Below are 25,085 nucleotides of genomic sequence, written 5' to 3'. Positions count from 1 at the left end.
TGTCCTCCTGGAGGGCGCTCGGGGGGGCTGATGGCCCCTAAACCGCTTTGGGCCCTCGCCAAAACACCCGCCCCGGGGGCACCACGTGATATCAGGTTGCTCCGTCCCAAAGTCTAGAGCTTTGCCTAGGCATTAAGTGAAAAGGCCCCGACGCGGTCGCTCTTTCTCTCCCCCTCCTCTCAGTGACGTTTTCCATCCTAGCCCATTTGGGAAGTTTGCTACGACCGACCATGAGCGAGAAAGCACGTCTAAAATGTACCGTCTACGTGGGGGGTCTTGACCAGGCCGTGACAATGCAGACGCTGGCCGAGGCATTCGTTCCCTTTGGTGAAGTGGTTGATATTACGCTCCCCAAACCCGATCTCCCGAACTCCAACGAGCTCCACCGCGGTTTTGGATATGTGGAGTTTGATCTGCCCGAAGATGCGAAAGAGGCGATCGACAACATGGATGGAAGCGAACTATATGGCCGGACAATCAAGGTTGCTGCTGCTAAGCCGCAGAAGGACAGCAACGAAGGACTCGGCAGCAAGACGGCTATCTGGGAACAGGTACGCTGTGACGTTCACCTTGTCATTACAGATCATTTGCTAATTACGTATGAAACAATAGGAGGGGTACTTGGCCAAATATGCCGTCGATGAGGAAGACAAATTGGCTGCCGAGGGAGGCGAGGCCGACGGAGCCGAACGTCAAGATCCCATGCAAGGACTCGAGGAACTGGATGTGGCCGGACCCAAGCCGGAATGAGCTCTACGATAATCCACTCACGCCAGGGGAAACTGGCGAAACGAAGAAAAAGAGAAGCCAAGAAGCGGGCGACAGTAATATTGCGATATTACACCATCAGGAACCCTTCGTTTAAAGCCGTACTATTTACACGCGCTCCAACCCTGAGCCTGAGAATTTTCGAGCATTCCATTCTTAACTCTGGCCGCGCGACAAGGCCCGACTACCCCGTGAATGATACAGATCGCCGAAAAATCAAACAAAGAATCGCCCATTGCAATTTGAAATCAAATGTGATGGTACATTCTTAGTGCTCGCGGTCCTCGGGGCTGTTGCGGTACAGACGGAGGGTCTTGTCAGTCATGAGCTTGCGGGTGCTGGAGTAGATGGCAGCACCGACGGCGACACTGCGATGGAACTGCGTCAGTGGAGGGCAGATGAAGACTGCGGAGTGGGAGAGGAAGGGAGGTGGGAGGCGGTCGGGATTAGACTTCACGGCATGTCATGTAGAAGCCATAGGATATCAGGAAATAAACATACCCAAGGACCAGACCTGTAGGATTCAAGAAACAATCATTAGCACTGCTGTAGACCAATGGCAAGGTGTTAATCATTCAGACCGCGACGTACCGAGAGGGATCAACTCCGGGGGGACTCTCTTCAGAGTGCGCAGACGCTGAGAGATAGTGTGGGCTAGAAGCCAGGCGTTAGTCCAATTCCCACCCCCAACAACACAATTCCATCATTCAAGTATCGGTCCTATGCGCAAACCGGGGAGGGAACCCCATACCGCTGTGGTTTTCCTTCTATAGCCACTTGTTAGCCACCCTGCCAAACGTAATTTTTCCCCAACGTCAAGCCAACACGGGGGGCCGGGGATCCAACTCACAGGAGCAGGAAAAGCGAAAGGCCGGGAGGCCTGCATGCGCAGAACACGAGTAGGGAACATGGCGAATGGGCTTTGAGCAACCGGGGTGGTTGAAGTTGAGTATCAGAACGACTTAAGTGGTGGGATGGCAAGATCGGGAAGTGGTGACGGAAGTCTGAGCTTGATGGAAGGGGAGGTTGCACCACTTAGGTAAGGCGGTAGGAAGTCACGGTGGTGGTTCGGGTGTTTAGGAAACCTGGGCGCATGAGTGGCTCGCTAGTAACCTCTAGTTTGGCGCCTGAGGCGGTCAAACGTGAACTTCCGGCTTCACGGCTTCACGGGTCATTCCACTCCACCGGCCGCAGAACCTCCTCTCTTTCTCGGTTTCTCCAGACCTCCTCCCCTCCTCCCTCCGCTCATCCCACCCCCCTCCAATCAACACCCCAAGTTTCCTATTTAAGGTTACTATACCTTCAATCTATCACAATGGGTGCCATTCCTGAAGTTGACCCCGATGAGCCCGTCGAGACCAAGCCCTTCAAGTTCGTGACTGGTGAGCTTTCCCTCTCCCAACCCTCCAATGGGTCCAATTCGTCCCGTAACTAAGGTCAATTGCTAATCATTTCACAGCTGGTACGTCTAGGATAGGTTTTCGAGCATTCGCGGCGCCGTCGCTGTCGTCGCGATCGAGATAGTTTTGTGGGCTGACATATGAGGTGATGAATAGGCTATGACGCTCGTTTCCCCCAGCAGAACCAGTACGTGATTTTCGCACACCCTCCGCTCAATCTGCCCCCAGTACGAACTGCAATAACTAACCACGTATTCTTTCTCCACCTCACAGGACCAAGCACTGCTGGCAGAACTACGTCGACTACCACAAGTGTGTCACCGCCAAGGGCGAGGACTTCCGCCCATGCCGCCAGGTTAGCTAGCTACTGCCTCCCCATTCCACACCCAAGCGAATCCAATCCTAACCACCATTGAACCGAAAACAGTTCTACCACGCCTTCCGCTCTCTCTGCCCCAAGGCCTGGACTGACAGATGGGACGGCCAGCGCGGTATGTAGTCCCATTATATGATCCTATATCTTATATATCAAACAGCAGCATACTAACGAAAAAAACTTACAGAGGCTGGTAACTTCCCCGCTCGTCTCGACCGGTAGACGCATTTAACTACTTTGTTCACCGTTAATTGAAAGTTCAAAGTTGTTTTTCGTGTGTCTTGTCAACATGTACTCTACCCTATGAAGTTGGATCCAGCGAGAATTGTTAGCTCTGAGCCCCTCCCCAGACTCAATTCGGCTGGGTTGGAAGACGAGTGTATATAGACTCGCGTAGTTGGAATGATGTGTCAAACAAACCGCGCCCATAAAGCTCAGCATAAACTCGTAGCAATCAATCCTTATATGAAACTGTCCTGTTCCACCTATCACACTAATATTGATATAATATAGGCAGCCATATAAACGTTCATCTCTAACTCTCACATGCCACTCACCTTACCATAGAATACCTGAAGAGCTTGAAAAAGACTAGAATGATAACTACTCTGCTTACCACCAACAACACCGTCGTAAGATCATACGATATCCGATAGTAAACCAATCAACCAACCAATCACCAACCCCAAAAACAAATCTTTCACAACAAATACCAAGTAACTGATGTCTGATTATCCCAGTTATGCATCTGCTTACATCACTATGTATATTGCGAAGCAACTACTAAATACTATGAAGACAACCTCACTGCTGTTCACTGCTAGTTATACAACCAATACAACGAACAATGATGATATAGTCAAAATACTACGTACTACTAGTACGGTGGCAGTGTACATTTTTAAAAGGGGATCAGCCACAATCGTGTCAACAGTTGGACTTGAGGGAAGAGGATACAATACTGTAAGTATATGAGTCTGAAGGATATGGCATTTCATTCTGATCTAATCTAAACTGCAAAGAATACATGTTATATGAACTGTAGGTTATAGCAAAGAGCACTTTCTCACCAAGACATGGTATAGAATTATGAATGTTAGTTGGTGATAGATGGCTTTCAGAATCTGATGTCAATCACAATGGCTGGAGGTCTCATGTTCCAGGACGTCTAAGTCTTGTTTATCAAATGTCGCAAGAGGAGACATGTATGCCTCCGAGGTACGTGCTGTTCCATATTAGTTAATTCCAGATGGTGGACAGATGCAGACAGAAAGAGGCGAAATGTAGGCGAAGCGTTGAGAAGAAACTGGAGGACAGAAGTCACTTTAGCCAGCTCGAAGAGACAACGGAGAAGTCAAAAGTAAAAGATAAGAGAAAAGAAAAGAAATGAGAGATACATAACAGTAAAGGTAAAGGAAATGTAATCTATAAGATATATACAAGGGTATGAACACAAGCAATAAAATGCGCAAGACTTTTGTCCTCCCGGTAATGCTTCGCCAATGAGAGATCAAGAAAGAAAGGTTTATAACAAAGTAAAAAGCAAAAGACCATCTATCCCAAGAAAACACAGCATATGGACGGATATCGCAGATATGTGCCTGGAAAAAAGAGAAAAGACAAATCAAAATGAAGCAAATCTATACGTCAAACCTGTTCAGGGAAATCAAAGCCCCTTCAACAAGCGGTAGAGCTTCTTGTGCTCCTCAAGGAAGATAAATGTAGCAATGGTGTGAGGACCGAGACGAATGAAGCTCGGCACCCAACCGCGGAAAGCCCATGCGAGGCCCTCCTTTCTAGTGATCTCGCGGAGCAGTCCAACGATGCTCTGACTGCGGCCTTCAGCCGGAGAAGCGCTCATGACACGAGTCTTGATCACATCGACAGGGCTGCAGACAGTGGTAGCCACAAATCCAGCCATGAAGGAAGCCGTGAAATGCGTTCCCATGTTATCAGACATGCCGAGCTTCTCGAGACACAGGCGCTTGAAGGTATCGTACGAGGCCAATTGCGACGTCGTCATGAGAACAGCACGGGTTGAGTTCGGCCACACACCGCGGAACAAGCTGGCGGGACCTTCGGTGCGCGTCATCGTCACCAATCCGTGTATCGCATTGCGGTAGTTACGGCGTTGAGCGGGAGGAAGAGCAGCGTCGGATTGCATGCGAACGTTCAGAACGTCGGCAGGGTTACCAGCCATGCCACCGATGAAGCCGGAGGCAGAGGCCATACCGATCAGGGTGAAGAGGCCAGGAGGCGAGTCGGGGGAGGTAAAGTGGTTCTTGAGTTCCTCGTAGATACCGAATCGTGTGGTGGAGTAGGTCAGTTGGCGCAGAATGGCGGCGGACAACTACAAGAAGTGACATTAGCATCATGTAGTACAATCGACATGATCTGAAGGGTTGGTGGGTACTACATACCCCGCTGTAAAGACCGAAGAATCCATCATTCTTGAACACATGCACGAATGTGCCGACCATAGTCGAGGGGGCGCCAGGCCCGCGGGTCTGCAGGCGGACCTATAAATTTTTTAAACGCACATCGATCAGCGTTCCGGTGAGACAACGAAGTATAGGAATAAGCACGCGGAAGGGTATAAATCAAGAGTTCCTATAAGAGTCCAGGAGGCATAAATTACCTTCACTATAGACGAATATTAGCTTCAATTCCAGCACATACTTTTTTTCTGGTGTTGGCTAAATTAGAGCTTACCGAGATCCAGAGGGTGAGTAACGGCAGCCGCAAAGCATGATGCTGAACCACCGAACCAGAAAGGATAATGAACTTTTTTTGCAGGGGCTGGAGCATTCGCCGCCTTGGGAGGATGCGACGCCTCCAACTTCGCGCCGCTGGCCATGGTAGACATTTCAGCGGAGGGAAGAGTGATCCCGGGGAGGGAGACAGAGAGAGGGGGGAGTGGAGAGGGGGGGAGGTGGAGGAGGGGAGATTTCGTAGTTTGAACGAGAGATGGAATGAAGGCAACGATGATAATAATAAAGTCCTGTCTGACGCAGTAAAGTGAGTAATACGCTGGTAAGAAATCGGCGGCGCCGGACATAGATCAAGTCTCCGAAACCCTGCTTTTCGGCTGCACTAACCGGTCTTGGACCGCACTGGCCAATCAGCGTCTCGGTTTCTGGCGGCCAGAAGGAGGCCGAGCGGTAATCCTCGGTAATGCGCGTATTTCAAGTAGCCTTTCTCTGTGTCCTTCGATACCCGCGGGGCGCCTCCATCGAGATAGCCTCGCTTGGGGTAACTCTGCTGATGCACTCGGTGCTTGAATTACCTCCGAAGACCGGGGAATAAGCAGCATACTATGCCATAGCTGTTTGGTAGCTCCTCAGCTGGTTTCGACAATCCTACTCTACTACAAAGTATAGGCCCTGCTTGGATCGCCACTACGTCACGCTGCATACGTCCCATGCCGTAGACTAGATTAAGGTACATGAAAGCAGCCGCGGCTAGATCTTCCCTAGCTCAACGTCCGGTTAGTTAAAGTTGGAGGATAGGTGATTTCATCTGAACATGGTAATACACAGTTGTTGTACATATAGACTCGACTCGCCAACTGTAACTTGGCATTTAGTACATCGCGAGCATTTAAAATAATACTCGCTGCCATCAGCGGAGCTCGACTCCCAGCAAGCCCACAAGCTTTTGGCGGACCTTCTCATGTAGGTCATTTGTTTCTTCATTCGTCAAGGTGCGCTCCAGACTCCGGTAATTGATACGGTAGCACATGCTCTTCCGGTGTGTCTTGGGGTGGGTGAATTCGTCAATCAGCTGGACGTCTTCCACCAGGTCTCCTGCCTCGCCGCGGACGATCTCCATGATATCGTTCTCGTGCACGGGCGCAGCTCCGCCCGCCGCACTGCCACCGCTGACAGACGCAGAGGGCAGCCAGAAGGCAACATCCTTGTAACAGGCGGGGTGCTTGGAGAAGGGTTCGAAGCGAGTGATCTCACCCGCGCGGAACTGGGAAAGGAATCGTTCGTCACGCGACCAGAACAGGCGGATATCCGGGATGTTGAACAGAAGCATAGCAATACGCTCCAAACCGATACCAAAGGCCCATCCGACACGGTTGGGCACATCCGAGTTGTTCAGCAGCTCCTGTTTGATAACACCACAACCGAGGACCTCGAGCCAGTCACCCTGCCAGAATACCTCCAACTCCCAGGACGGGCTGGTAAATGGGAAGTATGCCTCCACCCAGCGGACCTTTAAGGGTTCTGGTTGTTCACTGCTACCAGCAGCAGCTTTGCTGGCCTCGGTAAAGATCTTGATGACCATGCGCTCCAAAGACCGCTTGAGGTGCGCCGCGATGGCCTCAACTTCCTCTTCGCTATGATATTCCGCCTGGAGGGGGTTCCTCTGGGCGTGGATCGTAGGGTTGGGGTCCTCGACTTCGACGTCATGAGCAGGGATCTTCTTGACATCCTCCATGATCGTAGCGGCAGTCTGACTAGCATGCTTCAAGGGCTCATTATCCGGACGCTTCCAAAGCATAGCGCCTTCCATCTGATGGAAGATCGGGTAGTGACTGCGATCGATCGCATCTCTCCGATACACATCAGCGACGACAGTATAACCAACTTCCTCCGGACGGGTGCTCTCATTGCGATTGATCTGTTGAAAGTATGCCTGCTGATGGGCACTGGTGTGTGTCCTCAAGACCGTCTTATCGTTGATGTAGTAAGTGTCCGTGCGACTCCGACCGGGGTGATCCAAGGGAAAGCCCAGGACATCGAAGTTCTGCGCCGTCGACACAACAGGGTTCTTCTCGGTGTAGTTTCCGTATGCCGGGCCAGGGAACTGGCTCTCGATCAGTTGGCGCGTAATCGCTAGAGGGTGGTTCTCATCGAGATATAGGCGGCGGCCGATGTGGGAGAGAATCGTATCCGGGGTATTCGTCCACTGATCTGTGCGGTAGGATTGACCTTCGATAGTCAAGGATTGCGGTACTGAAGGCCGGAGGGAGGGCTTTTGATTGCCATCTGCATTCTCGTTTGTTCGGCGGATTACCGTCGAACTCCAATCTCTCCGCTTCACGGCAAAGGGCTCCGAGAACTGCGAGAGTGGGATGCGTACGCTCCGACGTGAGGGAGCAATTGCCCACCGGGCACTGCTTGCGCGCAGGGCCCTCCCAGTGGCAAAGAGACGCATCTCGGAGTGCTGTGTGAGTTAATCAATGACTGACGCCGAGGGCAGTCAACTGCTGGTTGCGGCGTTTGAGAGCTCCGAGTCTACAAAACACATCGGGCCGGGAAAATGAGCCACCGAGGGATATGCGCAATTGCAACTCACCATTTCAACTACGAGGATATGGCAGGAAAATAGGATATTCTTGATAGATGTTTCTGAAGTATTTGAGTCATTATTAATTGTTAATTGCACGAGAACTCCGCGGATCATTAGGCCGAAGAAACATGCCTTACGCTGGTTGTTACTGAGAAGCACACTGTAAATTCATCAATAGTCTTGATCAAGAGACTTTCTATTAGTCGTTTAGATCAAAACACCTTGCATTGCCTACCAGGCAAGCAAAGTGATGCAATAAAAATCAACATGATCCAATGCCATGCAAATGTCATCCACATCCGTGCCAATGCCAATCCCAACAACACAATCCCACTTTTTCCATGAGAGAAGTAAAGGAACAAAGACACCAGCCAGGGATATAATATACAAAATAGGGAGGAGAGAGTTCAGAAACAACGCCAAGTAACAGAAAAGATATAAAAGCACCAAGACCACACAACACAGGTAAGGTGTATCATACACACATGCGTTCATGGACAAAGCAACAGAGACCTGGAACAATTCCAGATGTTCCAGCCTGTCGGATTAACATAAGTCGATCCCCATCATAGCGAAGACGTATTTGGTATATTATACAACAAGAAGATAAAGACAGGGAGGCGGAAAGGGAGAGATAATGGTTAAGAGTGTTGGCGAGGCGTCTAGTTCTTGACGACACCGACCTTGGCAGCCTATAGTAAACAAGTTAGCATGATTGACCACGTATACATGCCAAAGAATAATCACTTACGCGAAGAACGCGCCCGTTGAGGCGGAAACCGGTGCTCTGGGTGTACATGATGTCACCATCCTCCTTGCCCTCAACCTTGGCCATGAAAGTAGCCTCGTGGAGGTTGGGGTCGAACTTCTGGGTCTTGCCATCCTCAGTGGGCTCGCTGGGGTCAAAGCGCTCAAGACCGTGCTTCTTCAGGGTGTTCAGAAGGATGTTCTGAGTCATCTTCAGACCGGAAACGAGCTCCAACAGGTCCTTGTTGGCCTCAGTCTGGGGAGCATCGAGCTTGTCCTTGGGAACAGCAAGGAGGGCGCGGTCAAAGTTGTCAATGGACTCGAGGAGGTCGCCAGCAAAGCGCTGGATAGCGAAGTTGCGAGAGTTCTCCATGTCACGCTTGGTGCGCTCCTGCAGGTTGAGGAAGTCGGCCTTCGAGCGGAGCAGCTTGTCCTAATGAAAGAGTTAGAGATCTGCAAGGTACCATTTACGACTGTGGAAGGCGTAGCAAAAATTGAGCCGGGCGCTCGTGTTGAGAGGGGAGCTTTACCTTCAGCTCAACGACCTCCTTCTTCTTCTCTTCAAGCTCCTTGCGGACGGGATCCTCAGCCTCCTGGGCAGATTCACCCTCCTTCTTCTCGCCATTCTCGGCCTTGTTCTCAGTAGAGTAGAACCGGTAGGCCGACTGAGGAGCAATTGGGCGGACAGCCTGGGGGAGCTGCGGCGTGCGACGGAGAGCGGAGGTGTTGATGGAGGTAGGGCGCACAGAGCGGAGGGACCGCTGGGCCTGTCTGAGGAAGGTTCTCTGGAACATTTTGGAAGAAGAGGAAGTGAAATATGGTGACTGTGAATAACAGAGTATGATGAAGATTGGAGGCGTGAGAGGTTGAACAAAATCGGCGATATCGTTGGAAAGCAGAACTTTCGGCGGCTTGATCTGACCGCCTTCACCGGGAGAAACCTCGGGCCGGATGATCGCGTGCTGTCTTTAACTAAGCATTGCAAGGCTCTAGCTGACATTCAATACAATTCTCATCTGCCTCAAGCCTATCTGTCTACCTACCATAAGTATTAAGCTGCTGTCTATATGCATGATTTCTATCTGTGTCGACTATGGCGCATGGAACATAGTATGCTTTCTTCCGTGTATAAAAGCGGCAATCATGGCGGTGAGTATACTGCCGAAACAATCAATATGCGAAGTCGGTCACCACCGGTGAACAATCTGTGCTTTAAAGGAGAAACATGGTTCATTGAAGGCCTTTGTTGGACTATTGGCTTCTTCCAGTAGTGTGCCATGGCTATAGAAGTGCCGAGACGAGATTATTGATGTCTAAGCCATACATTGATGGCGATTGTCATGTGCGCCAGTGATCTGGTGACTCCCCTTCCATGACCAAGACGACCATTTTGCTATTAGCACATACGGCTTCTGGTACGGACATCACTACTTAAGGCTTACAGGGAACGATTCCTTTCAGGGGGTTATTTTGGCTGGGTGTAGGCCGAAAAGACTCCCATCGAATGGCATGATAGTTGTCTCCAATGGCACGAAAGATCGATTGTGCCACTCTCAAGGGCGGCCCCTCAGGACTCGAGTGCTGTTTGCACAAAACGTCTGCACTTCTTGCCATTTAGACGGAGAACTATCTTTGACGGTGTGAAAGTGATTAGAGTATTTGTAAAGCGACAAGGACCCAGCTCAGTAGACGCGGATGAACTCTGCATCACTATTGCCTAGCAGGAGACATCGAGGCTTTGATCAAGCATCATGACAGCGCACATGAATATCATCATGTGTCTGAATGACTGTCGGTGAAGGATCACTCGGTAACTGCGCCCTAACGCCAAGGATGGATCCGATATGATCCCACAAAAACAGCAAAAGCAATGAAAAGGGATGCATTAATTAGGAGCTTCTACAGATGGCCCCCAAACTCCATAGTTCGTATTCAACCAGTGATGTTGGCTGGAATATACCTGTGTAATGCGTTTGCCTACGTTGTTGTAAGCGCAGCCGCCAACATTAGTGCAGAGCGCGGCTCATCTACCTAGCCTCAATCTCATCAGGAGTTCATGTGCATCTGCCAGTCGAGGGCTCAGAAGAAGCCTTGTTGTGATCGTATGAAGCTGCGGAAGGACGGTCATGCAACAGCACATTTGGCGGAGTAATAGCCTTGCTAGAGGCTACATACAAGGCGCCATGCCCGTGAAAGCCGCCATAGTGCCATCTACGTTCGGCTGGCCAATGTATCATTGCCATCAGAATGGCAGTGTGCGACATGGCTGCAGATTAGTCTCTAGGGAGCGGTTGCATTGCATGCCGGGGACACCGGGACAGTGAGTGGCTATGCCAGAGAACGGGATGTGGTCAGAGCTCAGGGCTTAGCTAGATCGGTTCATGCAGTGTTACCCACAGACTTCCAGGCAGACAGAAATTGACTCCGGAGAAGATGATTAAGACTGTAAATGAGATAAGCTGAGCAGAGATCCAACGGTCTCAAGGCACTATGAGCCTCGCAGGAAGCCAACATATGACATCCAAGCTAAATGACACGAAGGCCGTTCCAGGGGGAGTAAGTAGCACGAGCAAGGCCACGACTCATGGGACATCGTACATGTGACATAGCATGACAGAGATTTGACAAGGCAAAGAAGCTGCAAATAAACTCTGGGTGGTATCCGACACTGCAGGGTCCTAGGCCCGGGGCTTTGGCAATAGGTGACAGCCGAGCTGCATCACTTACAGGGAGGCTTGGTATAGGAGCCGAATGCGTGGCCAGCCAGTACATGCAATGCAGTCAAGAGTATGCTGTGCCAGAGCCAAGACATAGAATATTGCCTGCCTGGAGTTGCAATGCAGCTAACATGGGAAAGCGCCAGCTGCTGGGGACAGGTATGCGTAGTATATTCGGCGATCTGCCATTCATCGCCGGCTCTCCACCGTCGGGGCGGAGCTGCATACCCGATGGATCATGGAGTCTGCGGAGAAACCGGAACCATGGATATGCGGGATCCTCCGGGATGTATCTACTTTGTACACCATAGACATAGATAGACTCAAGGTTCAGGACAAGGGGGGTGGAAACTTAGGGGCAGTCATGCGTCACAGGCAGTGGAGACCACGACATGTGAAGCATTCCGAGGCTGGTGACGATGGAGTCATTGGACACTAGCGAATTGAGCATCACATTGGGAGACCCTGGTTACTGCGTACTGTACTAGTCAAGGAGGAGTCAATAGCCTCGACAAGGAGGCAGAGAAGGGGAGAGAGAGAGAGAGTCAAGCCACAGTTGAATTAATCATCAGGAGGTCCACAGTCGAGAGCAGCGAATGGCATCATCGTCATTGTTGGGGATGAGTTGTAAACGACACCAATAATGGGGGCATCTAGTGGCAATAGCGGCAGTTCAGCCACACGGCGAAGGACGAGAAGAGTGAGTGTGGCGAATGCGCTATGCAGATTGCAGCGAAGAAAGAAGGAGAACTGCGTGCGGAGATCGACAGGAACGGAGCCAAAATTGCCTGAAAATGGGCAAGAGCCGAAGAGTGAGTGGAAGGCAGTGCAAAAGAAGCAGATTTGCATCTCCACTGCGACACGAAGGCGTTTGGCTGCGCCTCGCCGTCGACGAAGACGGATTTTTCACTCGCTGCCTATAAGATGCAAGCAGCTTCGTCTGCAGAATTCCTTCTTAAACCACCTCTCCGGTTCATTCTCAGAACGTCAAATTGAATAAGAACCACTCTCAATCAATCAAAGAATAAAGTTGATTTTATGTGGTTGTGGTTGACTCCTTGAATAAGCGCGCCTGCCAGATTTGACGTTCTTCCCGCTTATCTTTACTATCGCCTCCTCCACTTCCAACCACCACCAACTGAGTACTACTACTTATACTACTCCACCACCACCAACTCTCTCCTCCTTCTCTCATCTGAAGACACACATACAAACAAATAACCCATCAACCATCATCATCACACAAGTAACAACAACATTCACACAATGAACACCGCTTCACCACCTCATTCTCTCACCTCTTCTCCTTCTTTCGGAGCCCGTCGCTCCTCTCGACCCTCTCTCACTCTCGACATGTCCAACCTCCCCCCTCTCACGCAACCCACACCTCCCTCCAACACCCTCATCATAACCGACTTGAACGACATTCTCCTCTTCCAACCCGACTCTCTCGCCAACCTCAAAGCCTATCTCGAGTCTTTGGCTCCTCTCAACTCCTTCTCCCCCCTCCCCTCCCTCCGCCGCATCCTCTGCTCTTTCCACACGGACTCCGACGCTCTCCGCATCCGCAAACTCCTAACTGGCGCACCACTGCTCAACCGCCCCATCATCCCCAAGATCTACTTCGGCGAACCCACTCCCATCATGGACGACCTTGAGTCGCGCCCGAAACTCCTGGAGGCCCCGCAAGTTGACAAGCTCTTCTTCATCTCACCGCCCCCCTCCCCGCCCCACGGCTGGGTCATGCGCCAGGAAGATCCCCCGAACAAGGAAGTCCACGCCAGTGATCTCGCCCAGGCTTTGGCCAAGTTGAAGACGGAGCAGTCCGGTGTTGAGGAAGCAGCGACGGGAGTGGTGGTGTCGTCTATCGAACAACAGCAACAACAACAGCCGGGTACTCCGATGTCCATGACCTCGGACAAGAGGACGAGCAGTTGGCCCGTGGCCCTGTCGCAGACGCGCAGCCGCAGCAGCACCCTCATCTACCACCCCGAGGATCACGGAGGTAGCCCCAACTTGCCTGCTGTCATGGTCGAGGACACCAGTGCTTCCCCAGACGAGGATATCGATATGGACATGAGCCCCATCGAGATGTCGGTCAAGAAGATGCCGCCCAAGACGTCGCGGCCCCCAGTGGAGCTGATGGGGGGTATTTAAGAACTGCCAATTTGCCCTTCGTTACTTTATTATCTTTCTTCGCTTCCGTTTTAATGTACAGTCCTCGGTGTGACTGGGCGCGTGTGGTGCATGGGATTGGATTGTTCTGATTCTAGACTTGAGATTTTGGGATGCATCGCTTGGCCATCAGGGTTTCTCTGTTTACTTGCAGTAAATGTTTTGGATCATGAATGGCGTCTGGATATGGGATGGGGGAGATTGTCTTGACTTATGTGCATATATGTTCAGCACTTGTTGGTTATGAAGCATGTTTCTCAGCATGATTATTTTACTCTCTCCTTCTTGTGATCGATTCTTGAATATACAGACCGATCAGCTATATATAGTGATATGCAAATATACCTAAAAATTGGATAACCACTTGAATCAATCTTCCTTACATGAACATACTAGCTAGCTTACTTCAAAGTCTTCATTAGGTCATTCCGATATTCTCTAATTTTCTACTTCATAATCAGGCAGACTCATTTGTTATGCTGATAATCAGGCAAATATACTCCCGCGTAATGCTGGATAAGTACTTTTCTACTGACTTCAACCTATACAAGTCTCTCAAAGCAGGTCAAGTTGGCTTTCATATTTACTGCAGTATCTGCTTTTATCCCTTGGATAATAACTACGTACTATACTATCTCCACCCCATGAACAGGCACGTGCAAGGAAACTACCTGCCTATCAGTCAAAAAGCACCACAGCACTGTTCTTAACGACCTCCGGGCCCAGCACGGCCGCCAACTCGGCAATGATACCTTTGACTGACTGCGGGTTATCAATGGGCATTTTCTCCCATCCGACGAGGTCCTGTGGTTATTGGTCAGTAATCAGCCAGGGAATGGAAAATAGGATGAGAATGCGGGCTTACAATCATATGCACGAAAGTGCCATGGACCAGCAGAAGCCAGTGATCCAGATCCAGCGCTTTGATCTCGTCGAGAGTCATGTTACCGGGCATGTTGAGGTCGAAGAGGGAGACTTCTTCGTCGTTGATCTCGGCGTCTGCTTCTTCTTGTGTTGCTGTGTTGTTGTCTCCGGTTGTGGTTGTGGTTTGTCGGTCCCGTGAGAGCGATACGTAGGGCCGTTCGTCGAGCTTCTTGGATAGTTCTCCATCAAGAGGGTCCCATGTATGGCTTTCGGGGTCTGTAGATGTGTGTTAGGTACTTTCATTGTAATGGGTTGATAGTCCACTGAGAAACATACCTAGGATGTACTGCGGTCGGAACGTTCCCTTGTAGCGCATCTTCTGGCAGGAGTGGATGTAGTAGCCTGTTTTCGATTCAAATTAGTTAAGAAAGTAAGAAGATAAAAACAAGAGGTGGCTGTGTCGAGCATACCCATGTAATAGTACTGGTATTGCGCTTCAATCGCAAAAGCGATTTCCCGCATTGCGCTGAGTTTCCCAAACTCCCATTGCTCGTATTCCGGGTCATAGCTTCTCTTGTTAGTGGTTTCTCTTGCTCTTTACTGTCAAACACTTACAAGATATAGACCGAGCTCACACCATTTGGCATCAGATCCAAGACTGCCACCGCGATGAGCTTGCCATCCAGTCGGTAGCATTGATGCCATGAGCCCAGCTTCTTTTCATCCGATTTGGCAGCATTTGCTGGAGATCGAGTCATTCCCGAGCAAAGGAAGCGCTTGAAATCTTTGTTTGCCCATTTGGAAGCATCCTCTTTGTGGACTTTGGTCTGGTACTTGAGAAAAAGTTCGTATCTCGCACGATGTCAGTATAAACTGTTGAACACACAGGCAGCTGCACACCTACTTGGCTTGAGAGATAGAGTCGCCTTCCAGATTGACCTCGAATCGATGAGCAGGTTCCAAAGGTCTCTTGGTTTTGGGGTCAATGGGCCGCTTCACATTGCTGTATTCGGCCTCGTGAACTGCACCGAGAAGGTCAAAGTTGCACTTGCGACGCTTCTTCTCCCTACGATTAAACATTGGTGAGCTCACACATCCTCCCCCAGATTAGACGGTCTACTTACTCCCGTGTCTTGGGGCAGAGGTATGCCGCTCTACGGATATACTCCGGGCCTAGAACGAATTTGTTCCAACGATTGATAGCCTTCCGTTGGTCTTTCCTAGGCGTGAAGGCGGAGGCATCGAGCCTGGAAGACAAGTCAATGCAAGCTAGTCAAGGACAAGAATTGGACCAATTACACACCTCATCGTATAATGAGGACAGCATGATCGTTGCAGGTTCTGCTTGTAGTACAGTGTCCCCGACCTAGACCTGGATTAGCTACTGACTAGCCAGACGGGGGTGGGATGTGGCTCGCATTACGAAGGCGAACCGCCGTACCTTCGCCAGCCCCTGTTGACTAGAGCTTCATAATGCGCCGGGCGTACAGAAACCGAACTAGCGTAGTAGGAGGCACCTGCAGTAGACGTGCATCAGCGGTCCCATCCGGCAGCACGACGACATTTCCGCGATGGACTACTACGGCAGAGGAGAGATTGAGGGTGGGTCCGGAGAGACTCACTTCCATTATCAGATTTGCAGTAACCACAGGAGTTGCGCTGGTAACCTAGAGAGAGTTGAGTTAGGGCATGTTGGCGCAGCCATAGTGATGACGATGGAGCAGTCTCAGGACGACGCTCATTAGTTGATCGGAGGATATCCGTCCCAGTGCAGAGATAGGATGGGCTTTAGTGAGATGGATGAGGCCAAGACAAAGAGGATAGATACTATGTGTGTGTCGGGGGTGCTTTTGACCGGAAAGTTGAGAGTGAGGGGAATTTGGCCGGGAATGAGGGGCAGCCAAAAAGAGTACATCAAAGACAAGACAAGAGGGGCACAGGATTTCCGATCCAAAGAATCGGTGACGGAGCAGGATCACTGGGGCCAATGATGCCGGCACGGGGAATGAAAGGCTAATCTGACTGGCTGCTTACCAAGAGGTCGGAAAAGCGACAACTTCCTCGCCTGTTCGGCATCGACGATGGGCTCCATGGCGTGTCGTTGCGGGCAAGTAGTGCGATGGAGAAGGGATTAGCTGGCTGCGCTCACGGCGGGAACGGCAGAAAAAGAAAAAGCAAAGCGAGACAGGACAAGGGGCGCAGCGGGAGTAAATTGTCCGTCTCAGGAGAATGGAGATCAAGGGATACGGAGAGAGTGTTGAGGTAGTTGGAGTGGGTTGGATGGATGGATGGATGGCTTGATGTTGTTGGTTTTCAAGTTGATGCGGGACAAGAAGATACTGGATGGAGAGCCCAAGGCAACACCGTCACAACCCTCCCTCCTCCAGGCAGGGCCATCTCACGTATACTTATACCAATACGCTCAGCTCTGAGTTCTACACAGCAGGAAGAACCTCGGACTTTACAAGATAAAGATCAAAATTCATACCCACTGGCAGCTTCAGTAGGCGCTGCATAATCATAGAACTCCCCAGTTAGTCCTGGAGGAAGCTGTCCCCGTCACTGCTTTCGGGAGGTAGAAACAAGGTTGAAGGTGATGATGCTTCTAGAAGAAAGACCTGAGCGGCTGCTGGCCTGATCACTGCCGCATGTCAGAACTGCTGACCCCCTGGTCAAGTACGTAGTCAGGTTCAACCTGATTGCTCGTCCCTTGTACTTTGTAACATCTACACAGATCTTGTTCTCTTTGCCACCTAATTGCTCGGTGCCTCGGAGATGAAGGAGATGCGGAGCAAGCACGGCTCCAGAAAAGATGATTTCATTACGGGTTAGCTGGCCATAGCTTCTCATAGTAGGTGCCATTGCCATTTCCAACCAGAGGCAGTGGCCTACTAGGTAGATACTACTAGACTGGAGAAGCCCCATGGCAGAGCATCTAGTAAAGAGTCGAAACTGCCAGGTTCGGTTTTTAACCTTGAGGCGGAAAAGGGTTCAATACCATACGGTCTGGCCTTGTATGAACAGCCTCCATTACAATACGACGGGGAGGGTATGTAAAGCCGACGGTACCTGAACTTGCTTCGATCGAAGCGGAAATTGGCCAAGTGTCAACCTTCTGGCGACAAAATCTTGCCATGTCGTGGATGCTAAGAGTTACTGGAATGTGGCACACGGAAGTGAGTGTGTTGCTGGTCGATCCTGGAAATTCGTCCAAATCAGAATTCTCCTAGCATCGGCGATGACCAGGAGGCAAAAACCCTCACCCAAAAAAAAGTCTCCCCCAGACCATGACATCACGTGCAGGAACTCCCCCCCAACGTCCAAGCATCATCGGCATCATCACGGCTTGTTCGATGCTAGGATCTCAGGATCCGCACCTCGACAGATCGCTGCTGCGTTGTCGCGTCCAGATCCAATCGCCACCGGGAAGTTTCTCGAGCCACTATTAGTCTTTCCTGTGCAGGTTACCTCAGTAGTTCCATTCCTTTGCAGTTAGTCACCGCATCGTCCGAGCAACTTCAACGCTCTGATCGACCACACACCTTTCCTTCCCCCCTCCATGGTTCCTCGGCGGTGGGCAAGGTACGTTGTGTGAGTAAAGCAAGTACCATGTAGGTAGGCCCTGGCCCGCATACATCATCACGAACGCGCAGGTCGGTCTGGATGCCTTTTGCCTTCATTGTTGGGCTGTCGCATCCGCATCATCCCTTGTTCGATAAAGAGGTCACAGAATGTAGATAGTAGAAACAATTAGGAAAACTCAGAGAAGTCACCCTTCCGATCATTCGAGGATTTGGTGACCGGCCGAGTGGTTGCTGCTGCCCCGCATCCGTTCCCAAAGTCAACCTTTTCTCCCCCCTTCTCTACTGTGTTAGTACCTAGTCGCTATTTCCCTCTTCCTCTTCACTGGGTGAGGTCGGTGACATCGGTGTGCTCTCCTCCAATGAGCCCGCCAGGATCCGAGGCGCCTAATGTATGCAGGGCATGCCGTCGCATGATATGGTATCCAATCCGTAGCTTGCGCGCAGGAGGTACGGGGAAAATTGAAGGAAGGGGACAACACTAGAAGAAGAAGAGAAAAAAAAAAAGATAACATCAAAAAAGGTAAAATTCATCAGGAGTTGAATGAAACGTATAACGTAGCTGGATCATTCGATAACCACTTGTCGATGCAGCTTGAAGCTCCAAAATCGTCCCATCGGAAATAGCTCAACACGTAGCAAGGTACTGCCGGGTCGCATGTGGTAGTTGATTCTGATATCATTCGTTGGAAAGGGGTGCAGACATCGATGCGCTACATGCAGATATTCTACTCTGCATGATGCTGCTACCACTACTTACTCTTAACAAAGTAGTATATACCCAGTCAGATGAATGAAGTATCCAGCACATAGTAGATACGTAGATCGGCTGGTGGATAATTGGAACCGAGAGAGGGAAACCAGCGAGTCGCGGACTGTTCCACATTGAGTAGACGGATTTAGTATTACACAGCAAATCATCAGAAAGGAGTAGGCACAGGGTTCCCCGTCGCACGGAGTACCGCATCCAGAGTTGGTAAACGAGGTGGACCGATCCCGGGTTGTCTTCGGTTTTTGCTCATGTTCTTCACCGTGTGTTCGTTTTGAACCGGACAAAATGAATATGTAGGCTATATCAGAAAAAGGGGCAGTAATAGGAATAATATTAAATATAGCCATATTGAGGAAATATTAAGTAATGGTGTGTTTAAACCCCGAGGGAAAAAGGGGTTGGTTGGCAATAAGCCATCAGGGACCGGTGTGAGAGGACGATGGATTAACTATAGTGTTCCTCTATCGATAACCATAACCACAATATCTACGCTGAATCCCTCATTTCGAACACACCAGCGCTTACGGCGGAGTGCACAAGGGCCCGGTTTGCTTCCTTCGAAAGGAGAAACATAAAAAAGTAGACTAGACTGATGGAGACATGACCTAAAAAGTAAGATAAATTATTTTGCTCATTTGGTCCATGCTAATAGTAGCAGTAATATGAGACGAAGGGAAACTGTCTGTTCCACTAGTCTGGGGCCCTAATTCTGATAGTGCCATAGGGCCTTGAGTGTAAATGGATGAGCGGGCACAGCGTTTGGTTGCTGGGAGATGAGATGGACTTGCAAAGCCGTAAGTACCGACTCGACCGAGATGGGAGTTAGGGGACAACGGAAGCTGCAGTAACCCTCTAGGCTGCTGTTGTCCCAAGCAAAAATTAATTCCCGTTTTGTGTGTGCGTGTGTGTGGGTGTGGAAAAGAGGACTCCTGCTCCCTTGGTCCAGCCGGTTTGCTGTGGAACCTCCGAGGAGTCCGCAGACCTTCGGGAGACTCAGGAGCAGTTCATGGGGAGGGCAACAGACCTAGTCTGTGACTCGCGGACGCGTGAACCACTGAAGAGAGGAGCCAAATCGACCCAGAGGAACCGCCAGAATTACGCTTGGGAGGTATCAGCATGTCCGGTGGGATGGCCCATATAGTGCAAAGTAGTCTAGTTCATGGATTGCCCTCGGACACACTCCACAAAGCTACGTATGACTGGGGATTTCTAATTTTACTTTAGAGTACCATAGAGAGTTGACAATGGTAAGGGAAAAGGATCAGTTTAGGTGAGAGGGTATGAGCAAGCAGAGGACCCCTGGAACCGAACAATAGTACCACCGGAAAAAAAGATCCCAGCGATTAGGATGATGACATTATAGTAAGCGTTCAAAAGAGCAAGTCGCATAGGCTGACTTGGGGGGGCAAAAGTAAGTAAGTTGAGTAGCGGCGGTACCTGTACCAGTAAGGTAACTGGTACCTAGCAGAAGAACCGAAAGAACCTGTATGGAACCAGTAATACGGGAACCCACCGCGTCGGGTTGAGGGGAGAACGCAGTGGAAAAGCAGTGGAAAGCAGCCCGGACAGACGGACGGGGAGACCGGCGATACAGTATTGGGGTTGTACCCAGACGGTACCGTCCAGCGAAAAGTAGAGAGTATGGACGAGGAAGAGAGAAGAGCGCGCAAAGTCCGCTCCGGGCGAGAGAGAGACACAGAGAGCGAGCGACCTTCCTGACCGGATCGCGCCGCCCATTACTATCCCCAAAGCTGTCTCTGATTTCCCCCCCCTCCGTCCTCTCGCCTCTCCCCCCCCCTCCCTCCGTCCCTCTCTTCCTCCCTATCCGTTCCCTTATTTTTCCTGGTATCCCTCCGATTATGATGTTCTTTTACCTTCACACCTCTCCTTCCAGGTTCCCGTCCGCCGCGGGAGTGAACGGGGATACCTAGTTCCTAAAACTTCCCTCCAGTCTTAAATCGTTTTTTTTACCCTCCCCCCAAAATTTCCTGGCCTACTTCGACCGCCTGGCCCATTTTCGCTTCGGGAACAAGACAGGAACTCACGGTTCACCGGCCAGCTCCTCATCCACAAGGCCGGGCCTTCTTCTTGTCTCAAATTTCCGTCGTTGGACATTTTACGCCTCCTTTAGCACCGACAGTGTCGTCACACCGATCTTGTCTTGGATTCGGTGTCATTGACCTTTTCCCTCAACCTTGAATCTCTCCATTCCTTTCATACCTGTGTCGCGTGAAGCACAGCTTGGCTGTGTCGCACTGGTTATTGAATTCTTGCTATATAGACCGCGTTATAGACTTTTCTCTGGTGTTTTCTTATTCTTTTATTTTCTATTCTTTTTTTCGTTATCTTGATTTCCAATGTTCAAAATGGCGGATCATCCTCGCTCAATGGAGTCCCGTGTGGGACGCAAAAACCAACGTGAGTAACATTCCCGGGCTTCTGGCCATCTGAACTCACTCTACAATACCGTTTTCACCGGTTTCTGCACGTACTGCAACTCTCAATATGACGCAATACTATTTGTCGCGCAACGTGGCTAACTCGCGTTGTGTATAGGGTACGGACCGAAAGGTGAACGACTCGTGGCCGGTGTGGTTCCATTGTCCGCGGACAAGACGAAGGTGCTCATGATTCAGTCCGCGGGGCGAGGCGGTTGGGTGCTTCCTAAAGGCGGTTGGGAGACCGATGAAGTAAGCGCCCAACAAGCTGCCTGTAGAGAAGCCTGGGAAGAGGGTGGAATAATATGTACGGTGCACAAAGACCTGGGATTGATCCCGGACATGCGCCCGTCGACGTTATTAACGTCCTCGGCACCGAAAGCATCATACCAGTTCTTCGAGGTCACAGTGGACCGGGAAGAGGACCAGTGGCCCGAGATGCACAAGCGGAAGCGTCAATGGGTCACCTATGCGCAAGCGGCCGAATCGCTTGCCAGTCGTCCCGAGCTTCTGGAAGCGCTAAATCGCAGCTCCCTGCGGAGGTAGCGATGGCGTATCATTTCTCTTCCCTCGTTCTAAAGGGCGGGGGAAGTTGAAATGATGGAGACTTGCCTGTGGGCTAGAGCTCCATGACGACTTGACATGAATCTTGAAACCGAAAAGAAAAGCTACTCTCGATTTTACCTTCTTGCTTCGATTCATTTGCCTGGGTTTCTACCTCTGGTTGGCTATACTGCTTTTGGTTTTAATTCTCTTCTTCGGGCTATTTGGGCAGCCCGACGGCTTTCGCGCATGAGGCGCACTTACCACTATAGAATCCATGACGGAGCGTCAGCATAGAATGTTAGAGGAGTACGGTCTGGCGGCGGTACAGCCGACGGATGGAGCAAAAGTTGATGGGGTCAGCATGCATGCTTTGGGATCGCATCCTACGGTTGGAGCGGGCATCTGCTTTTGGAGAGGGTCATTTCTTTTTTTTCTTTTTTTTATACTTCTTCGACTTGATATACCCTTGCGACGACTTGCTGGTTGACTATGGCCCGCCAGCTAATCTGGCTCGAGAGCTGTCGACAGGTGCCTCCGTTGGTGCTGGGGATGAACTGCCTTTTGCTCATGCAAGCTAGGAATCTGACCTGCAAAGGAAGAAAGCAAGCATACTCCTCATTTTGCGAGGCAACAGAAGACCATAGGGGCTGGCTGTCTGCTCAGTGTGTAACTTAAAGTAAGCCTGTAGAGATCGTAGACCTGTAGATCTGAAGACAGTTAAGCCCATATATAATTAACACTAAATTTAATATACATTGTTGCTCTTTAGTCTTTGAAGTTTGAACTGACCTCAGAATTTTGATCTGCGGCAAACGCCGCAGCAGACGCATTACCCAAACAGGCAAAGCGCGGGCTGCAGGTCGGCGACGAACTTGACCTCAGCTCCTTCGCCATTCATCATTCCCTCCAGCATCAGTCCTCTCCTCGCTGCTCCATCTTTCACCACCACAACCATCCCTCCACTCGATAGGTAGCGCCTCTGCGCTACTAACCGCAACCACCATGGACTACGAGATGGATATTGAGCCCACCGGGCCCCAAGTCACCGTCCGCGAAGTGAGTTCACCTCTTACCAATCCGCCTATCCACCATCTATACCAACACCAGCCCATACGACACAACCACCCCATCCAACCTGTCCAGCCATCCCTACTAACACTCATAAATTTGTCAGGCTGAACCCACCCGCGTTGACTTCAAACTCACCTCCGTCGACCTCGCCTTCGCCAACTCCCTCCGCCGAGTAATGCTCGCCGAAATCCCCACGATGGCCATCGATCTCGTTGAAGTGGAAAAGAACACCTCCGTACTGCCCGACGAATTCCTCGCCCACCGTCTAGGCCTTATTCCCCTCATCAGCAAAAATTGCGACCAAGATGTCGAGTACACGCGCGACTGCGAATGCGAGGACCACTGCGCGCGCTGCTCTGTAACCCTATCGCTGCATGCGCGGTGCACAGGCGACGATATCATGCGGGTGTATGCGCGCGATCTCGTGGTGTCAGGAGAACGGGCGAACGAGTGGGTGGGAAACCCAGTGATTTTGGATCCTGAGGGAAACGGACCCTTGATTTGTAAATTGAGACGCGGCCAGGAGTTGAAGATGACGTGTATTGCGAAGAAGGGCATTGCGAAGGAACATGCGAAGTGGATGCCTACGTCGGCGATTGGGTTTGAATACGATCCGCATAACAATTTGAGACATGTGGATTACTGGTATGAGGAGGATGCGGCGAAGGAATGGTATGTTTTATCCCAACCTTCATCTTCAGTCTTTGTTCCCCAGCACCTTTCTTTATCGCCTACTGCAGAGGATGTTGTTTTACATGAGCAAGCGAAGGTCAGATGCTAACAATGACATCAATACAGGCCTGTCTCAGCCAACGCAGGATGGGAACAGCCCGTTCCCCCAGACCAACCATTCGACTACGACGCCCAGCCCAACAGCTTCTACATTGACGTAGAGAGCATCGGTACCCTAGAGCCGGACATGATCATCCAGCAAGGAATCACAGTGTTGCAACGGAAACTCGCCTCCGTGATCTCCTCGTTATCAGGCACCGAAGGCGCAGACCGCAATGGCGTCATGGGCGGCGACGACGAGGATATGATGGGTGTGCGCAGTCCGGATGCCTACGAGCCCCCGGAGGGTATGGACGGTGGCTTCACGGCGTATGCGAACGGTGGTGGCGCTAGTGCATGGGGTCCTAGTGCTACGACGCCGTATGGAGTCACGCCGTATGGGGGTGGATATGGATTCTAAGGTGGAATCATACCTTTCGTCACATGATGAGGGAAGAATTGTGCTTCTGTCTTATTCACCCATTCCAAAATTCACCATGAAAAGAATGGGGAAATACAAAAGAAAACAAACCGAGTCAAGTCCCATGCTCAGGCTCATGCTCATGCTCACCATACCAGTGACGATCATGACCATGACCGTAGCAGTGACAGCGACTATGGCACCCACAACCCATCACGCAGACTCGCATGAAGTCACCCAAGAAACCAAAAAACCTACTTACCATAACTACTTGCTACCAAGACCACACTTCGATCGATCTATTAGTTAGCATCCGGATGGAGTTCGGCGGGAGTTTCACATTTCTACTTGATTTGCGGCCGGGCGCGAGGAAACACCTACTTACTTACTTGCTTGCTTTGCTTGATTCAATTCACATATTATATTAACACATACTTATTTCTTACTTCCCATCTTTGTTTCTTTATATTGGGTCCAGATTTTTCCTGCTGCACTGCAATCAGTTTAACTATGCTTTGCTCCTAACTACCTAGTCAATTCTAGGTTAGTCTTGTGATATTAGATCTCCTTTTCCTCTATTGCTATGGCTATTACTACTATCTTGCTCTTACCTACGTATTCAATGGCTGTTGCTAAAAAATCGGGATGTCTACAGGAGTGAGCCGGGGTGGTGGTTACCTCAATACTAGCAAGATTATCACTACTTACTAAAATCACATTGATACCTACAGACGAAGCTGCATGAATCTATATGCTAGTAATAATGAGGAACAGCCAATAGTGAGCGCGTATATATACTATGATGATACGATGGTAAGATCCCATCGATACACAAAAAGTAGTAGGTAGTAGGAAAAGGAGTAAAGTAGATCCAAAGAAAAAGACAGGTAGATACGATAGATGATAGATAACAAGCAACCACACTACAACACCATGTACTACCGATCAAAGATACCATGACCAACCAACCAACCATGTACCCATAACCGAGCACACTCCGTCCACCAACTATTGACAGGAGAAATCCGAATTGAGGGAAACCAAGCGAGAAAACCGAGGACCACGTGCGCCACAGTAGATGATGATGATGATGATGAAGCAAGTAAGCAGGCAACCACACCAGCCGGCCGGCCAGCC

The 25,085-nt window shown here is 50.4% G+C and overlaps 10 protein-coding genes across 10 annotated transcripts; 5 read left to right on the top strand and 5 right to left on the bottom strand.

Annotated features, from left to right (window-relative positions):
- Positions 1–230: 230 nt before the first annotated feature.
- Positions 231–750, top strand: AtWU_06200 (RNA-binding protein; the record flags this gene model as incomplete). The annotated part of the gene is made up of 2 exons (XM_035501310.1): positions 231–551; positions 613–750. The coding sequence occupies 2 exons, from the start codon at positions 231–233 to the stop codon at positions 748–750; spliced, it is 459 nt and encodes a 152-aa protein (XP_035357203.1).
- A 286-nt stretch (positions 751–1,036) lies between these two features.
- AtWU_06199 (uncharacterized protein) lies at positions 1,037–1,678 on the bottom strand (the record flags this gene model as incomplete). The annotated part of the gene is made up of 5 exons (XM_035501309.1): positions 1,037–1,136; positions 1,270–1,282; positions 1,360–1,422; positions 1,520–1,535; positions 1,619–1,678. The coding sequence occupies 5 exons, from the start codon at positions 1,676–1,678 to the stop codon at positions 1,037–1,039; spliced, it is 252 nt and encodes an 83-aa protein (XP_035357202.1).
- Positions 1,679–2,083: 405 nt separating this feature from the next.
- AtWU_06198 (cytochrome c oxidase subunit VIb) lies at positions 2,084–2,766 on the top strand (the record flags this gene model as incomplete). The annotated part of the gene is made up of 6 exons (XM_035501308.1): positions 2,084–2,150; positions 2,228–2,245; positions 2,325–2,355; positions 2,442–2,523; positions 2,596–2,659; positions 2,732–2,766. The coding sequence occupies 6 exons, from the start codon at positions 2,084–2,086 to the stop codon at positions 2,764–2,766; spliced, it is 297 nt and encodes a 98-aa protein (XP_035357201.1).
- A 1,444-nt stretch (positions 2,767–4,210) lies between these two features.
- AtWU_06197 (putative mitochondrial dicarboxylate carrier) lies at positions 4,211–5,410 on the bottom strand (the record flags this gene model as incomplete). Its single annotated transcript, XM_035501307.1, has 4 exons — positions 4,211–4,894; positions 4,965–5,063; positions 5,183–5,187; positions 5,257–5,410. The coding sequence occupies 4 exons, from the start codon at positions 5,408–5,410 to the stop codon at positions 4,211–4,213; spliced, it is 942 nt and encodes a 313-aa protein (XP_035357200.1).
- A 755-nt stretch (positions 5,411–6,165) lies between these two features.
- AtWU_06196 (phenylalanine--tRNA ligase) lies at positions 6,166–7,710 on the bottom strand (the record flags this gene model as incomplete). The annotated part of the gene is made up of 1 exon (XM_035501306.1): positions 6,166–7,710. The coding sequence occupies one exon, from the start codon at positions 7,708–7,710 to the stop codon at positions 6,166–6,168; it is 1,545 nt and encodes a 514-aa protein (XP_035357199.1).
- A 797-nt stretch (positions 7,711–8,507) lies between these two features.
- On the bottom strand, positions 8,508–9,386 carry grpE (mitochondrial nucleotide exchange factor MGE1; the record flags this gene model as incomplete). Its single annotated transcript, XM_035501305.1, has 3 exons — positions 8,508–8,537; positions 8,597–9,025; positions 9,123–9,386. The coding sequence occupies 3 exons, from the start codon at positions 9,384–9,386 to the stop codon at positions 8,508–8,510; spliced, it is 723 nt and encodes a 240-aa protein (XP_035357198.1).
- Positions 9,387–12,575: 3,189 nt separating this feature from the next.
- On the top strand, positions 12,576–13,466 carry cbpA (putative calcineurin binding protein; the record flags this gene model as incomplete). The annotated part of the gene is made up of 1 exon (XM_035501304.1): positions 12,576–13,466. One exon carries the CDS (start codon positions 12,576–12,578, stop codon positions 13,464–13,466), a length of 891 nt encoding a protein of 296 aa, XP_035357197.1.
- Positions 13,467–14,162: 696 nt separating this feature from the next.
- Positions 14,163–16,440, bottom strand: AtWU_06193 (arginyltransferase; the record flags this gene model as incomplete). The annotated part of the gene is made up of 11 exons (XM_035501303.1): positions 14,163–14,288; positions 14,350–14,624; positions 14,685–14,750; positions 14,819–14,916; positions 14,964–15,200; positions 15,253–15,414; positions 15,473–15,595; positions 15,652–15,714; positions 15,790–15,865; positions 15,971–16,015; positions 16,383–16,440. The coding sequence occupies 11 exons, from the start codon at positions 16,438–16,440 to the stop codon at positions 14,163–14,165; spliced, it is 1,329 nt and encodes a 442-aa protein (XP_035357196.1).
- A 4,627-nt stretch (positions 16,441–21,067) lies between these two features.
- On the top strand, positions 21,068–21,685 carry AtWU_06192 (NUDIX hydrolase; the record flags this gene model as incomplete). Its single annotated transcript, XM_035501302.1, has 2 exons — positions 21,068–21,119; positions 21,258–21,685. 2 exons carry the CDS (start codon positions 21,068–21,070, stop codon positions 21,683–21,685), a joined length of 480 nt encoding a protein of 159 aa, XP_035357195.1.
- Positions 21,686–22,687: 1,002 nt separating this feature from the next.
- On the top strand, positions 22,688–23,948 carry AtWU_06191 (DNA-directed RNA polymerase II core subunit RPB3; the record flags this gene model as incomplete). The annotated part of the gene is made up of 3 exons (XM_035501301.1): positions 22,688–22,741; positions 22,860–23,428; positions 23,555–23,948. The coding sequence occupies 3 exons, from the start codon at positions 22,688–22,690 to the stop codon at positions 23,946–23,948; spliced, it is 1,017 nt and encodes a 338-aa protein (XP_035357194.1).
- Positions 23,949–25,085: the final 1,137 nt, after the last annotated feature.

Source organism: Aspergillus tubingensis (genome assembly GCF_013340325.1).
Source record: "Aspergillus tubingensis WU-2223L DNA, scaffold_7, whole genome shotgun sequence".
Taxonomy (NCBI): Eukaryota; Fungi; Ascomycota; class Eurotiomycetes; order Eurotiales; family Aspergillaceae; genus Aspergillus; species Aspergillus tubingensis.
The sequence above is the reverse complement of the archived record's forward strand: the minus strand, read 5'-3'. Positions and strand labels throughout refer to the sequence as shown.